The sequence below is a fragment of the Chlorocebus sabaeus genome, chromosome 7 (assembly GCF_047675955.1).
Source record: "Chlorocebus sabaeus isolate Y175 chromosome 7, mChlSab1.0.hap1, whole genome shotgun sequence".
Taxonomy (NCBI): domain Eukaryota; kingdom Metazoa; phylum Chordata; class Mammalia; order Primates; family Cercopithecidae; genus Chlorocebus; species Chlorocebus sabaeus.
Window position 1 is genome coordinate 137209355 of NC_132910.1, and position 13054 is coordinate 137222408.

At 43.9% G+C, this 13054-nt stretch overlaps 1 protein-coding gene across 4 annotated transcripts in view; it reads right to left on the reverse strand.

Moving 5' to 3' along the window:
* The window catches only part of FAT1 (FAT atypical cadherin 1), a 143608-nt gene that overhangs the window by 10406 nt on the left and 120148 nt on the right, over positions 1-13054 (reverse strand). For all 4 annotated transcript variants that reach the window (XM_073017791.1, XM_008000505.3, XM_008000507.3 and 1 more), the window contains exons 15-23: positions 11817-12031; positions 11416-11553; positions 8327-8470; positions 6464-6661; positions 5267-6068; positions 4990-5121; positions 3379-3536; positions 2017-2479; positions 60-213 (exon numbers count right to left, since the gene is read on the reverse strand). In XM_073017791.1, the coding sequence (XP_072873892.1) occupies positions 60-213; positions 2017-2479; positions 3379-3536; positions 4990-5121; positions 5267-6068; positions 6464-6661; positions 8327-8470; positions 11416-11553; positions 11817-12031 (2404 nt within the window). The remainder of the gene's footprint in view (positions 1-59; positions 214-2016; positions 2480-3378; positions 3537-4989; positions 5122-5266; positions 6069-6463; positions 6662-8326; positions 8471-11415; positions 11554-11816; positions 12032-13054) is intronic.

A 13054-nucleotide genomic window follows, 5' to 3' on the forward strand; every position in this document is an offset into this window, starting at 1 on the left:
ATGTTTAAAAAGAATTGTATACTACAATTAATTATGGAAGTTAAGGAAAACACACATACCTCTGACCAGTATATAACCCTCTACACTGGCAAACGAAGCCTCCGTTGTCGACAACACATGTGCCCCCGTAGAGGCACGGGTTGGAGGAACACGGATTGACGCTTATCTCGCAGTACGTCCCTATGTATAAGGCGCTGCATTTGCAGTAATAACCTAAATTGGCAAAAAGGAACAAAAAAGTCTTATCACTCAATGACTCAGAAACCTGGTCTTAATTATATTGCTTTTTATCTTTAAGATTTAGTTCTCCGAGGTCCGTAAAAGCTCGTAAAATTCTCACTCTCTCTGGGAAAAAAGTCGGCTAAGTCGACAAGCCTTCAGCTGCTGGTAAACCGAAACACACAGAATTGAAGAGAGAACTGTTAGCTTTAGTTCATCACAATTGGCATTAAGATCATTAGGTCAAACATCCAGAGGAGGAAAATACAGTTCTTTACTTGAGTGACCATGTACATAGACAGCACCACTTCACATCTCAAGTTATTTGCAATTCACAAGCATTGAAGCATTAAATGAGAAAATAATGAATGTGAAAAGCACTTCAAAGACTATAAATTACCTTTCAATATTTTTATTTTTGAGACAGGGTCTTGGCTCTGCTACCCAGGCTGGAGTGCAGTGGCTCAATCTCAGCTCACTGCAGCCTCAAACTCCTGGGCTCAGGAATCCTCCCACCTCAGCCTCCTGAGTAGCTGGGACTACAGAGGCGTGCCACCATGCCTGGCTAATTTTTTAAGTTTCTGTAGAGATGGGGTCTCCCTATATTGCCCAGGCTAACTGCCTCACTCCTAGTCTCAAGCGATCCTCCTGCCTCAGCCTCTCAAACATGTAAAGATTGAAGAAAGGAGATCATCGTATCTGTTCAAAGCAGTAGGAAGAAAGTCGACTCTACTTTGTCAAGTCTGTGACAGGTGGTGTGGCAGATCTTCCACCTGCCTGCCTTGGGGCACACTGCAGCACAGCGCTTCCCCGCCCCTCCAAAGCTGGCGTGGCTGTGAGTTTTTCTCAGGACGAAGAACTGTGGTGCCCCGGGCCAGGGCCTGCAGGAACCAGGGCATGGCTGCCACACTCCTCTACTCCTGCTTCGGGACCACGGGAGTGCACGCCAGGAAAACACCTCTCTCAGCCTCATCCCTAAGTGACAAAATGAGGACAGCCTCCTTGCTAACCGGGTTTGGACGTGTAACTAATACAAGCACAGTATAAACCAGAGCGTTTCTGTGGGGATGGCCTGGCCCGCTCTATGCACACGGCATGCAAATACACTTCCCGAGAGAACAGGAGAAAACCAAAGCTTTGGAAATCCCACTTAATTACAGCATTGTTTTTGCTCTATTCATTCTACCAAGCTCTACTTGGCATGACAACTGTCATTTTCCTAACTATACCCTATTATTGGTAAGGGGGCCTAGCAGGAGTCCAGGGTGCAAAAGACCCAGAGTACCCCACCACGCCAGGGCTTCAAGACAGACAGATACGACAACACTTCCAGAGGGATTCAGGGCCTTCTAGAAAATCATATTCCCAACTATTGTTGCCAGCAAGAATCTAGCAGGTCCTCTACGCTGAGCCATTAGATAAAAGGTGATACAAAGAACAAAGAAGGGGTAAGTAGTACGAATTCTAAATTCCCCTGGGTCGATGACTATGGAGTTAAAGAAGGGTTCTGAGTCACTGGGGTGCCTCCTGCTCGGGCGCTGGGACGGCACTGCAGGCGTGCAGCAGTCGGGGGGGCAGTACCTGCAGCCCGGGCACCAGAAGAGCACCAAACCCAGCTCTGCTCCCGTACGAGGGACACTGCCTGCAGTGTCTGACAATATTCTCTGAATCAAAAGAGAAAAAAACAAAAACAATACCTGGGGGGCTTCCCCTGAAATGCATACATAATACCTGGGGGGCTTCCCCTGAAATGCACACATGTGTATGGTTTACAGATGGTGACCTTCCGGAGCCTACCTCCAGCGGGTGACGGACTGCAAATGCCTCCATTCTGGCAAGGGCTGCTGGCGCAGTCTTCCGTAGCCGTCAGGAAGCACCCTGGAGACACGCCCACCGACTCTTCCACGTGGGCATAGCTTCTGGGTTTGCTGTTTAAGGGCAGCTCCTGCCCATTCAAATAAATGGAATCCATACAACCCCTGAAACCATTAGCAACTTGAGGACTTCTTCCATGCCGTGTTCCCTGCTGACGGATGTGGCCACCAAAAAACACGTAGTTATCCAGGTTCAAGGTTTTCAGAGTCCCTGGGGCTGTGCCCGATGCAGTGTGAACTTGGTCTAGAACCAAGCGAGCATAGTTTCCATTCACTTCCAAGGACACTGCGTGCCACTGCCCATCATTGACCTGAATGCTCTGGACAGAGACGATGCCAGGGCCACTGCCACAGTCGAACTTGTACTGCAGCCTTCCATTATGAATCTAGGATAAAAACAACGACTGTTCACATTACTCTCAGAGACCCTTCAATGCGAGTGCTTCATCACAAATCCATAGGAGACGGACTGGGAGTGAGGGTAGAAGGATAAGGCCTTGCATTTAAGTACTACAGAGCACAGATTCATTTGTCCACTGTACAAATCATTAAAATGCGTCTTTTAGGAATATCAAGTCATAATGCACATCCACAAAGCATCACGGAAGCAAATAATTAACTATTAACCGAACACATACAGCATTAGGTAACAGCGAAAGTCAAAACTGAATTATGTTTTTAGAAAAGGTGGGCAAGATATGTATCACTGGAAACACATGTGGGATGTCTCTATAAACTGTCACTTTTTTTTTTTTTTTTTTTTGAGACAGAGTTTCGCTCTTGTCGCCCAGGCTGGAGTGCAGTGGTGTGATCTCAACTCACTGCAACCTCTGCCTCCCCTGTTCAAGCGATTCTTGTGCCTCGGCCTCCCGAGTAGCTGGAATTACAGGCATCCGCCACCACATGTGGCTAATCTTTTGTATTTTTAGTAGAGAGCGGGTTTCGGCATGTTGGCCAGGCTGGTCTCAAACTCCTGACCTCAAGTGATCCACCCATCTCAGCCTCCCAAAGTGCTGGGATTACAGGCATGAGCCACCACCATTAAAATGTAGTATCGCCTAGAGTTTGAATGTAGCCACGGACCTAAATCTCTACGTCATGGCAGAGCAAAAAGAGCTCTTCATCCCACAAAGTCTAAAACTTGGACAGGCATCAATGAACTGTTTAAATGTGGAATTCAACCATTTCATTTACTTTATTATCTGTGCAAATTAACAATCTGAACATAAAATGAAACGTATGGTTTGAAAGTCTTCCACTGAGACGTGACACTGGAGAAACATACCTCCAAGATGCTATAGTCGGTTCCTCGCGCGTACATGACAACCGCATGCATGGAATACGTTCTGAGCCTCATGGTCAGTTTCATCTCTAATTTGTTTTCATTTTCCGTCAGACGGTATTTCACATAGCTGTTTCCAGTCAGTGTCATAGATGAACTACCTGTGAATTGCAAAGAGGAAAAAATAAACCAGAACCAAGTTGAAGCATATTCTTTAAAGTATGACTCCCTGCACCCCTTGAGACTGATTTAGGGTTTTATTTAAGATTATAACATTTTAATATCCAATTCTGTGGGAAAATGTCTATTTGCTTAACGAAAAGCACAGCATGACTGGCTCTCCGTTTGGAAAGAATAAATTTGACTACTGCATCACACAGAAATGAATTATAATGAAAGATTAAATATAAAAATGTTCAGTATAAAATTATAAGAAAATTTCAGAAAATAGTTATATATGGCCTCAAGGTGATTTAAGAAACCTTTTCAAGCAAAATCAAACAATCCCCATTCCCCAAAGACGACGAAAATGTCATCAATCTCCAGAGATGGCAACTGTTATATAAAATTATGTAGAACTGACTAAATGACAATAAATTTCAAAATGACGAGACACACTTAACAAATCAAAAAATATAAATATAAAGGATATCAAGACAGAGGAAACTGCAACACTGTGAATGTTAATACTCCTAATACACAAATAACTCTACACATTGATACTAAGAAACAAATAACCCAGACCATCAAACAACATGAACAGGTAGGCCACAGCAGAGGCAATACTGATAGAAAATGAACAAATGAGATGAAAACTTTCAAAGCAGCCAGAGAAATGCAAATTAAAATAATAATTAGATATCATTTCACACCCATGAAATAGATGGTGGGGAATTCGTTTTATAATAAAAAATGTTCAATGATGTCAAGAGAATGGAGAGTGTAACCTTCATACATAACTGGAAGAAATAAAAATTAATATGACTTTCTGGAAAACTAATATAGTGATATCAAAAAATTTAAAATGTCACTGATCTTTGACGTCAAGTTCTAGTTTTATAATGTATACACTGTATAGAAATGAATGCATGAGTATGTAAAGATACACGTAATCTCTTTATCTGAAAGAAACAGAACAACTTGAATCTTTAGACATAAGAACCACGTTGAATAAGTACAGTTACGCTAGAAAACATTATCCAGCTATCCAAAAGAATCAGGTGTATAGGTACTGGCTTGGAACAACATGAAAGCTGCTCTTTACCACACTGCTAAGTGGAGGGAAAAGGCAAGAGGGAGAGAACTGCGTGAGATAGGATCACTCTTGAGTTTCTAGAAAAATCAAACTGCTACATACGGCGCTGTGCTGTTAGCTATACATGTTTACATAATCACTGAAGACCCAGGAGGAGGAACACCAAATATGAACCAAGGGCTGTGCTGTAATAAGAGGAAGCAAAACTGACTACTGTCATTCTTCATTCATCTCCACATCTGTCTTGTTACAATAAACATACTTTGCAGTATGTTTAGAGTCCAATAAAGAAGAAAATTATAAGAAACAATGAAACTGATTTTTAAAAAGAAAAGTATGCCCAACCACTCAACTCTCACCTGGGCACTGAGCAAACCTGCCGCCGGGACAGACACAGGTGTGTTTCTCCTCCTGGGGATCAGACACACACTCGGATCCCTCAGGGCACGGATGGTCTTCACAGCCATGGTGGACAGGTGGGCATCTTCCCTCTTCATTCAAAGACAAGAGGGGAGGAAGGGAAACGATAATTAACAGACATTTCAAGAACATGGCCTTGCATGTGTAACATCAAAGGCTTCCAAGGCCGTCTGAAACAATCTGTGACCCCGACTTTCACACACTCATGGGCGCTACCTTTGCAGAGACACACCGCTGCCCTGTGGTGGCGGGGAGTCACAAAGCTCAGTCTGGCTGTGCTGTGTGTTGACATCACACTTTCATCCACAGACACCTTTTCATCGCAGAACTTCCAGGGACAGTCCAGTCCTGCGCAGAGTTTCTGGAACACATCTAGTATCCGAACTCCAATGATGTCCTCAATATCAGTCACGGAAGAATTAATCTTGTGCAGAAGTTGTTTTGTTGAAATCTGAGCACTACCTGATTTCTCTACAAAAAGTAAGACATCCAGATGTGGGTGAGGTTCAGAGGGCTGCAAACTAACAACGTGTATGTCATTCCTCCTCACACCCAGGATGTTCCGTAAAGCTCGCTGGAAGTTGCGCCAGTAGTCACCCACAAATTCTTCCGGAGTGAGATTGGCAAAGCGGATAGCGATGGTGTGGTTCAACATCTCCTGTGTGACTTGTCTGATGTGCACTGTGATGTCAGCCACCGTCGTGAACTTCCCATCTGTTACGCTGACATTGAGAAGGTACTGCCCTATGTCCAGCTTTTTGTGTGCTATCAGCTTGCCCCCTGTGCTGGAAACAGAGAACAGGTTGTCCATCTGAGGATCAAGACTGTAGGTTAGAGTATCATACACGTCCTGGTCTGTGGCGTGGATCTTCCCAATGACGCCACCTGAGTATTCCTCTCCAGAAGCGGTGATGAAAATCTCTAGGGGCAAAATCGCAGGGGGATAGATGCTCTCCTCAATGACCCTAATGTCAATGTATGTCAGAGATGACAACCGAGGTTTTCCATTATCTGCCACCTACAAGAAAAGAAAAATAAAACCACCTTCGTCTATGGCACTGTTGATAACTTAATAAAAAAATTTATATTACTCAAGTTCCCAAAAAATTACTAACTGGTAGATATCCATTTCTCCACACAAGAAACGTATCAAGGAAAAGGATAGATTTATTTATAGCACTTCACTAATTCACACGAAAACCTAGCTCTGTCAATGACTACGAAAAAAATAAACAACGAGCTCCTTTAAAGCGCAGTGGGATAAAAATGGAAGGTATGGCAAAAAACAAGGACAGCAATTCTATGAATGTTTGTTTTTCTATGAAATGTAAGCTGTTCAAACAGAAAAGGGTAACCGTGCCAAGCAGCTCTTACTATGAATCCACAACCAAACCAAAAGAAAGCCATTCACACCTTAACCTGCAGTAAGAAATGATCTTTCTCCTTCCTCTTGATGGCAGATGCAGTCAGGAGGACCCCTTGCTGGTTAACTTCAAACGCCTTATCATCATTTCCAGTTACAATGGTAAAGACGAAGGGTGGACCGTTATGGGAAGAATCCTCATCTGTCACCACCAGCTGCAGTACGCTGAAGCCCACTGGCTTATTTTCCTGCACAAGATTAGAAACAAAATTAAACCAAAATCCTGGAACACAGCCAAATCTATGTGGGACGGACACACGAGTTTTCTATAATATAAAATACATACAAAACAAAGCCTTATTGCTCTATCGGAAAAGAAGAGGAGAGAGGTGGCAAAGGGAGTGTGGTAGTGAGGAGGAGGGACAGGAGAAGGGGTGTAGCAAAAAGGGAAGAAAAAGGAGGCCGAGGAAGGAAACGTGGTAAGAAAGGATATGTGAGGAGGAGGAGGGAGGAGGGGAGGCAGAAACGAGGAGGAGTGGGGGACAGGAGGAAGAGCAGAGAGGAGTAGGAGTGCAGGAGAGGAAGAGGACTGGAGGAAGGAGGAAGAGAGGAGGCCAGGCGCGGTGGCTCACTGCCTGTAATCCTGGCACTGGGAGGCCAAGGCGGGTGGATCATCTGAGGTCATGGGCTCAACACCAGTCTGGCCAATATGGTGAAATCCCATCTCTACTAAAAATACAAAAATTAGCTGGGTGTGGTGGTGGGCGCCTGTAATCCCAGCTACTTGGGTGGCTGAGGCAGTAGAATCATTTGAACCTGGGAGTGGAGGTTGCAGTGAGCTGAGATCGTGCTATTACACTCTAGCCTGAGCAAGAAGAGTGTAACTCCATCTCGGAAAAAAAGAGGAAGAGAGGAAGGAAGAGGAAGAGTGGGGAGGAGAAAGAAAAGAGGTTGACAAGAGGAGGAAAAGTGAGGAGGGGGAGGAGGAGGGGGAGGGGGAGGAGGAGTAGTAGTGAGGAGGAGGGATGATGAGGAGGAGTGGTGACGAGGTGGACAGAGGAGGAGAAAGAGTGGAGACAGTGAAATGAGGAGGAAGTGGAGTAGGGAGGAGGTGGGGGAGCAGGTGGAGTGGGGAAGAGGTAGAATGGGGAGGAGGAGTGGAGAAGAGGTGGAGACAAGAGGAGGAGTGGGGAGAAGAGTGGGGAGAAGGAAGAGAAGGAGGAGGAATGGAGAAGAGGTGGAGGGAGGGGGGAGTGGGAAGAAGGAAGAGAAGGAGGAGGAATGGAGAAGAGGTGGAGGGAGGGGGGAGTGGGGAGAAGGAAGAGGAGGAGGAGGAATGGAGAAGAGGTGGAGGGAGGGGGGAGTGGGGAGAAGAAGAGGAGGAGGAGGAATGGAGAAGAGGTGGAGGGAGGGGGGAGTGGGGAGAAGGAAGAGGAGGAGAAGGAATGGAGAAGAGGTGGAGGGAGGAGGGAGTGGAGAGAAGGAAGAGAAGGAGGAAGAATGGAGAAGAGGTGGAGGGAGGAGGAGTAGGGAGGAAGAAGAGCAGGGTGAAGAAAGTGAGTAGATGGGGCGGGAAGGTGGGATTGGGGACTGGAAGAAGAGCAGGAGGGAAGAGGAAGGTCAAGAGGGAGAGGAGAGGGCAGAGAAGAGCACCAGCGACAGCAGGTCTGATTAAACAATAAGAATCCTAGAACGATGAGAATATCTCAAAAATCAAAGCACAGAAAGAAAAGAGATAAAAGCTTGGCTTTATCTTTAAAATGCTCATCTTTTAATATTGATAGAGACTTCTTGAATTCTGCATTTCCCATTTTTCTAAAAAGAAACCTTTGGATAAGAAAGAAAAGCAACAGAGGCCAATGGAAAAGCTCATTTCAAAGAACCCCATGACCCCCTTGGCACTCGAAGCCCACCTGGATGATGACGCTGTAGTTTCCCCTGGAGAAGACGGGCGCATTGTCATTGACATCAGACACATCGATGTTCACAGTCGTCGTGTTGACTCTGGGTGGACTGCCATTATCAGAAGCTTGAACCGTGAGCGTGTAACCTGAAATCTTTTCAGGGAAAAGGCAGAATGCACGTTCATTTTCACGAAGCTGACAGAGCTCTAATCAGGAGTGCACTGCAAGTAACACCCATTTCCCAACAGCAAGAACTACCGATAACGATTAGATTCTCTGATGCCTCTCAAAAATGTACTTGTTTTGCAAAAGTGTTTTATCTTGCAGTTCTATTAACAGAAATTAAGACGTAAAGGTAATACAAATGATTAGGACAAAAAGTGAACCTATCTCAAACGCTGCGGCTTTGGTCACATGGCAGCAGCCTTCCTTAGGGCCCAAGTCTGCTCTCCGTGGAAGCAGACAGACAGGAGCTGCCTCCCGCACCGCAGCGCTGACTCACTTCCAGCGCCTCAGGACACTCCAGATCACCCTCCCCCTCAATTTCACACTCGGATTATACTCAGCTGTCTAAATCCCTCAGGATTAGCTCGCCATGACCTCCTACAAAAGAAATAAAGTCAAGTGAGACAGCTTCTTTTTCAGGGCAGTTCTCTACAAAGCTCTGTCTTCTAGAATGAGTTGTGGGAGAAGCCGGAAAGCTGACTAGATCCCAGAGCATGTTCCACAGAACGCTGGTCCTGCAAGACGCTCCAACAACAAAGAATTCTGCTGGCACACTAGCTTGGGAACCACCACAGGCTGGCTCCTTTGGTATCTCACAAGGGACAGAAGCATATTAAAGGATCTGGGTTCTTCAGTCAAAGATACTAAATTTATTCTGCCCCGCAGTGGGGGCAATCCTAAGCATGCTTCCCAAATCCTTAGAAAGTCCCTTCTCAACATTCACACATCAAAAGAGAAATTAAAGAATTGAGACTTTAATGAGATATGTCATCACTATCTCCCCCCAAATTCCTTTAATCTTAGATATACCCATTATTCTTCTGAAATTTCATTCTTTATCATCACCAGTGTCCTTCTCATTCCCAATCGAAGGCTTTTTTTGGTTCTCCTTCACAGGCCTACCTCCCTGAGGTAGTTCCTGCTCAGCTTCCCTTCCTGGACGTAAGTCTGCACAGATGAGTGAATGGATGAATGGATGGATGGATGGACGGATGGATGGACGGATGGATGGATGGATGGACAGATGGGTGTTGGGTGGATGGGTAACTGAATAGATGGGGGGTGGATAAATGGGTGAATGAATAACTGTATAGATGGGTGAACGAATGGGTAAGTGGATACATGGGTGGGTGGGTGAGTAGATGGGTAACTACATAGATGGATAACCAGATGGATGGGTGGGTGGGTGGATGGATGGATAACCGGATAGATGGGTGGTGGGTGGATGGACATATGACTGGATAGATGGGTAAGTGAAGAGATGTGTAGATGGGTGAGTGAATAGGTAACTAGATAGATGGGTGGGTGGTTAGGTCAGTGGGTGGAGGGATGGATAACTACAGATGGGTGGGTGGATGGATGGGTAGGTGAATGGGTGGGTAGATGAGTGGGGAGATGCATGGGTGGATGGATAACTGGATGGATGAATGGATGGATGACTGGATAAATGGGTGGATGAATGGATGGATGACTGGATAAATGGGTGGATGGATACTGGATAAGTGGGTGGGTAGATGTTCAGCCTTGCTGCCTCTCCTCATTTGTTCATATTTATCTCAATCCCTCATGTCACTTCTATCAACATCTCCAAGGCCAAGTACCTATCTACATTTAGGGCTTTCCAGTCTCGAAATCTGACTAAAATCTCCAAATACTGGCTGAGTAATTCTGCCTGAATATGCTATTTCCCCATAAAAACCAGCGTATCGAAAGCCACATTCATTAGCCTCTCCCATCCCTTACATGTTTATACCTCGTAACTTTTCTTTAATGGTACTACCCAGTCAAAGTAAGACCAAAAAATCAGGCTGCCTCTGACACCAATGCTTTCTACATGGGCCCATATTTAAGCTTTGTGGATTCTAATTTTTCCTTTGCAAGTCGTTTCTTCATTTGGTATTCGTAGACACTGAAATTCACAGATGCTCAAGTCCCTGATATAAAATAGTGTACAGTATTTGCACATAACCTATACACATCCTCCCACACTTTAAGTCATCTCTAGATTATAGTACCTAATACAATATCAATGCAATGTAAATGGTTGTTACACTGGGGGTGGAGGTTGTATTTTCTGTTGTTGTTGTATTGGTATTTTTTATTGTTTTTCTTTCTTTTTCTGGAGGCAGGGTCTCACTATGTTGCCCAGGCTGGTCTTAAACTCCTGGGCTCAATGAATTCTCCCACCTATGCCTCCCACGTAGCTGAGACTATTGGAGGAGGCCACCACACCTGGCAGTTTTTCTTCTCTAATACTTTTCGATCCACGGTGGGTTGACTTCACAAATGCAGAACCTGCAGATAGAGAGGAGCAACCGACCTTCCTCAGCTCACAAATGCTCATACCCTAGTGCCTGTGGCATCAGGTCCAAACCTCCGGTCCTGGTTTTCTATGTGGCCAATAACCTGCGTGTAAAATACCTTCCTATTTTATCTCACTCTACTTTCTTTGTATGATTATTCCAATACAACTGGGTGAAGTCCCCTAAATAACTTTCTTGGCTTCTGTCTGCATGCCTGTGTCCATGCAATTCCTCACTGGAAACTCCCTTCTCTCAACCTCTGATTTTCCAGATCTCTGGTATTATTTAAAACCCAGCTTCTAGCTTTCTCAAGTGTCTCAGAACTCTGGAACCAACAGTAATTTCTTCCTGAATACAAAGCTTTATTATCCAAACTTCATCCCAGCATGGAACACATTTCTCACACTGAGATTTCCATAGTGCAATTGCTTTTCGAGTGTTTACGTCTTGCCGTCAGTTCTCGAGGCGGTGGGTCCTGCTCACACCACGCCCAGCAGACAGGCGCACAAGGCATTTCTAGGTATTGAGGTGGTAATTTGTAAACAATGTAAATCAAACTTTTCCACTTACTGTTTCTCGGTCGAGAAGTTTGGTCACTTTGACTTCTCCCCGGCCAGGGTCAATGGTGAATGGTCCTCCCTGGTTACCATCTATAATTGAGTAGTGGATGTGGCTGTTTGAGGGTCCGTCAGCATCGTCGGCCAGAACCTAGAACACACCACACTCCTGTTTAGGAGACAGCTAAGGAAGAGGCCTAAACCTATTAAACAACATTTGTGATATTAATAGCTTAGCTGTTTTAACACAATTATTCACAACGAAGTCAGCAATTGGTTGGCCTAACAAAGGACACTTTCAAATCTTCAAAATATTTACAAAGGTCACTACAAAAAACAGATTGATTTTACTAAAAGCTTTTGCAAAGGTCCAGAAGATACACAGTTTCCACTGTAATGGGGGAAAATACACACCGTAATGACAGACTGCTCAAGAACGGCATCTTCACTGATCACTGCTGTGTAGGTGTCTTGGCTGAACACAGGGGTGTTATCGTTGACATCTGTTACATTAATGTTCACAGTGGCAACGTCACTCAACGAAGGCGTGCCTCCATCAGTGGCCTCTATTGTTAGGTAATATTCATGAGAGCTTTCATAATCCAGATTCTCGATGATAAATACGGCCCCTGAATAGAAACCAAAATTACTTCCAGCATTTTGTAATGCCATCACGTTTTCTATGACTGAAACAGATGAACGCTTTTGAGTACATCTAGTTTTCACTTCAAAAGTTTACTTACCATTTATGTATGTTTCCTATTTTCTTAATTCAACAATGAAAAACTATGAATCTGCCCATCCCTGGATCTTTCTCTTAATTTTCATGATCTTCATGATATTTAGATTGCTTTCTCAGTCAACACTACCTACATCCCTGTTTATTATAAACATGATTATTGTATCATCCCTTCCACACCATAGCTCACTCGACTTCACTCTAGTTTAATAAAATAAAAACATAAAAATTCTATTGTCTTTTCGTTTCATTTTCTGTCTCATCTTTTTAAAATATTTTCCTTCTCATATTTTTAAACTAGAGATTTATATTCTTTTAACTTCTAGAAAACCCTTTATTTACAACCTATCGTTTTCAAAAATCCCTTTTTTAACAATTCCTTTAACATTTTTCCTTTCACATCACTCTAGTCCTAAAGAGCCCTAAAAATAATTTTATTATATTATAAATACAATTTGAATGGAGCAACTTTTTACAATATTGTAAGACTTAGGAGTACTTTCGACCACAGGTTAGCAAGACGATGAAACCTTCACGCAGCAGGAGTCAGCAGTTCTTACGCCTTTTGAGCTTGTTGGCAGTCTTTCCCTAAGTGTCATTCGAAGTACTCCAACTGCTATAGATAACTAGCATGATAATGAAGTCAACTTAATATATTATCAGAAGTGTACTACAGAAACTAAAATAAAAAAGACTGGAATTACTGTTTCACTTGGGAAGTTACCTTCCATGAGTTTGATTACATAAGGACCTCAACTAACCCCCATTCTTATCTTTACTAACTTGCTATACCTTACATCTCAACTAAACTAAGAGAACGCGATGCTCTGATTTTCTAAGTTAATTTGCTTGTATTTTCTAATGAACACGCCCAAAATGTATTAGGTAGAACTATAATCTGAAGTCTTCCAAA